A 3,838-nucleotide genomic window follows, 5' to 3' on the forward strand; every position below is an offset into this window, starting at 1 on the left:
GATATGGTTCATTTGTAATAATACATCTTAATTTTAGTTGTAATTAAGTTTTTTCTACATAATAATAGTTGGTTAATTTAATTAACATGATGCTATATTATATTTTAGACTTTAAAGTTATAGTTTATATGCTGATAAGAACATTGATATGAGTCAGAAAATTTGATAAAATTTGGTTATAGTAACAAAACTATAGATATTCTTGGCCAAAAATTTTAATGTTCTTATAACTCAAAAATTTGCTCAAATCAGAATTCTCACTTACCATCACAAGTTTTATTATTATCAGCTAGCCTGTATCCTGACAAACATGAACAGGTGTAAGAACTATTAGAATTGTGACAGATTTGCTCACAAGCATGAACACCATTTATGCATTCATTATGATCTACATAATATTGTTAATAAAAAATAATTAAAAGTTTAATAATATTACCAGAGCATCCATGAGAATCATCATCAAGAGTATAACCATTGTTACATTGACAATAATATGATCCAACTTGATTGACACACACTTGAGCACATCCCCCATTGTTAGTGTCACATTCATTGATATCAGAACAAGTCAATCCATTTGATAATTGATAGCCTGGTTGACAATCACAGACATAACTACCATTAGTGTTATAACAGTTGTGTTCACATAGATTAGTACCATTTGTACACTCATTAATATCTGAGAAAGAAAACTATTAAATGCATAAAAAGCTAAGAATCTGACCAGCACAATCATATCCATCATTAATCAGTTGATATCCATTTCTACAGTTACACTGATAACTTCCAATAGTATTAACACACAACTGAGAACAGCCACCATTACTCAACAGACACTCATTTGTATCTATGACAAATATTTAAACCCAGCTCAGTAATACAAGATAAATGTTTCTACCAGCACATATTTTGTGATTGTCCATAAGATGATAACCAGTCATACAGAAGCAAAGATAAGACCCATTGGTATTTGTACAGTTCTGATTACAACCATGAGTGCCATAGACACATTCATCAATATCTACACCAAACATAAAGGATGACTAAGTAAAGTCTGGCAATCTGTTAACTTACCGTCACACATATGATTGTCAACATTAAGTGTGTAACTGCTATTACATGCACAATAATAGCTACCAACTGTATTGGTACACTGTTGCTCACATCCTCCATTGTTAATGCTACATTCATTGATATCTGTAATTATAAGTCTTTGCATGATGCAAATAAATACACAGCATAACAATAACCTGTACAATTGCTGATTGCATCTAAAGTAAATCCAGTACCACACAGACGATAATAGCTTCCAGCAGTGTTGTGACATGTCTGTTGACAACCACCATTATTGTCACTACACTCATTAATATCTATAAAGACATGATGCACACCAAGCATAATGCATGCCAGGATTCAGAAAAAGTGTACCTGAACAGAATTGTCTATTCAAAATTGTGAAGCCAGAATTACACAAGCAAGAGTAATTTCCAATAGTATTTGTACAGACCTGTTCACAGGCTCCATTATTGTTGCCACATTCATCAATGTCTATTATTAATATAAAATGTTTGAGCAATTTCCAAGACTTTTAATGGCAAACCTGAGCAATTATGTTTATCAGCATTTAAACTGTATCCATCATGACATGAACAATCATAAGACCCTTCTGTGTTTTGGCATATTTGAGCACATCCTCCACTAGAATTATTACACTCATTAATATCTAAACAATGAAAAAATAGATTTTATTACAATGAAGTAATACCATTGCAGCTAAGAAGATCATTGCTAAGGACATATCCAGATTGACAGTCACAGTAATAGCTTCCAACTGTATTTATACATATCTGATTGCAACCACTTGCTCCTAAACACTCATCAACATCTAATTTGTAATACTATACATCAACTGCAGTTTATTATTATAATAGATGTTACCTAAACAAGAGTGATTATTAGATGCTAAGTAGTATCCAGCATTACAATCACACTCATAGCTTCCAACAACATTGATACACTGCTGGCCACATCCTGATATTCCTTGTGAACATTCATTGATATCTAAGCAAGTTCATTAAAGGCATAATTTTTTAATAATGTTTACCAGAGCAAAATACACCATTCTTTAGTTGAAAACCAGAACTACAAGTACAGTAAAAGCTCCCAATTGTGTTTGTACATGAATGTTCACAGCCACCATTTTCAGTAGCGCATTCATTAATATCTAAAAATGCATGACATGTACTGTATTGAAGATACAATTTAACAGTTTAGAAGTTTAATAAAATTTAATTATTATCATATTGTTCCAATAATGCTTTGTGATCATTTATACCACAATTACATCTTTTCCTACATAGATCTATACCTGTGCAGTTTAATTTAATGGGATCAAAGTCATAGCCAGTACTACAGTCACATAGGTAACTTCCTGGTATATTTGTACAGGTATAATTGCAGCCACCATTATCAGTGAGACACTCATTGATATCTATATAAAACATTAGTCATTATAAAATAGTTTGAATTGCTTACCTGTGCAGTTATGTTCATCCTCTTCCAATATATAACCAGATTCACAAGAACAAATATAGCTACCAATAGTATTAGTACATAAACTGCTACATTGGCCATTATCAGTGTTACATTCATTAATGTCTGAAAATGGAAAATTGTGCAGCTTGTGAAATCATTTATTTACCCATGCAAGAATGACTATCACCACTCAATATATAACCAGTTGTACAAATGCAAGTATAACTTCCAATGGTATTAGAACAAGTTTGACTACAGCCACTAAGTCCCTCAGTACACTCATCAATGTCTAAGGTAGCAGACAATAAGCTGCTATAGTTGTAACAATGTCTGACCTATACATGTGTGACTATCATTGCTCAGCTGATATCCAGAATAGCAGCTACACTTGTAACTGCCAACAGTGTTAGTGCATATATGAGAGCATCCTGATGTACCTTGCTGACATTCATTAATATCTAAAATCATGATACACATTATAGATAATATAAATATATTTAATATTATTACCTCGACAAGTAACACCAGCTATATAGTATGAGTAGCAATACCTCAAATAGTAGGAATGCATGTAACAATCCACAAGTCTTGTTTCAGAGCCAGAACAATCAAAATACCCATAAACAAATGGCGAATTCTGGGGAGTATTAAAATGATTGTATCTATATGCCACAGACCCTAGAAGAATATATTCAATTAATATTTGAATGAATACTGTTTAATGATGTTACTATAAGAATAAAATCCTCCAAGTTGACTGCAGACTGTGTTTGCTTCAGTAGTGCCCCAATACCATCCACTACATAGATATGTCCAGGCATTGTTGTAACAAATTTGTACACTTCCTTGATTCTCTGTCTGTCCACCAACAAGTCTTACATCACCATCAGTGCAATTAACAAACTGAGTTGTTATGGCTACAACAAATATAATTGTTTAACAAAATTATTTTGTAATTTTAGCTTACATTGGCATTTGATGACAGCTTTTGTTGACTGTGAACAACTATACCCAGCTGTATTACTTAAGGAATACAAGCAATCCCAAATACTAGTTTCATTCCCATTGCAAGACACTGCATAAAGCCCTAGTGGCCAATATGTCTGAATCCCGATGTATTGATTGCTACCAGACCATGCACCTAAGATGCTATTTTTCACTATAATATTCACTTTACAGCTAACCATATGGTGAATATCCCAACTGAGAGCAAACTACAATAGCTTCTTTCTTTGTCCAATTACTATCACATATTGTGAACCAGGTATTATTCAAACAAACATCTACTACCCCAAACCCAGCA

The 3,838-nt window shown here is 32.7% G+C and overlaps 1 protein-coding gene across 1 annotated transcript; it reads right to left on the bottom strand.

Moving 5' to 3' along the window:
* Window positions 1–265: 265 nt before the first annotated feature.
* Window positions 266–3,828, bottom strand: LOC109589573 (fibrillin-1-like; the record flags this gene model as incomplete). Its single annotated transcript, XM_020005632.1, has 19 exons — window positions 3,720–3,828; window positions 3,503–3,676; window positions 3,267–3,452; window positions 3,046–3,213; window positions 2,871–2,993; window positions 2,702–2,824; window positions 2,536–2,658; window positions 2,369–2,491; window positions 2,105–2,224; window positions 1,939–2,061; window positions 1,766–1,885; window positions 1,601–1,723; window positions 1,429–1,548; window positions 1,251–1,370; window positions 1,075–1,197; window positions 899–1,021; window positions 725–847; window positions 437–679; window positions 266–388 (listed from the first exon to the last, which is right to left on the bottom strand). Coding segments are annotated over exons 4-19 (2,014 nt in total), but the record flags the coding sequence as incomplete, so codon positions are not given.
* Window positions 3,829–3,838: the final 10 nt, after the last annotated feature.

Source organism: Amphimedon queenslandica, unplaced genomic scaffold, assembly GCF_000090795.2.
Source record: "Amphimedon queenslandica unplaced genomic scaffold, v1.1 AMPQUscaffold_11169, whole genome shotgun sequence".
Lineage (NCBI taxonomy): Eukaryota > Metazoa > Porifera > Demospongiae > Haplosclerida > Niphatidae > Amphimedon > Amphimedon queenslandica.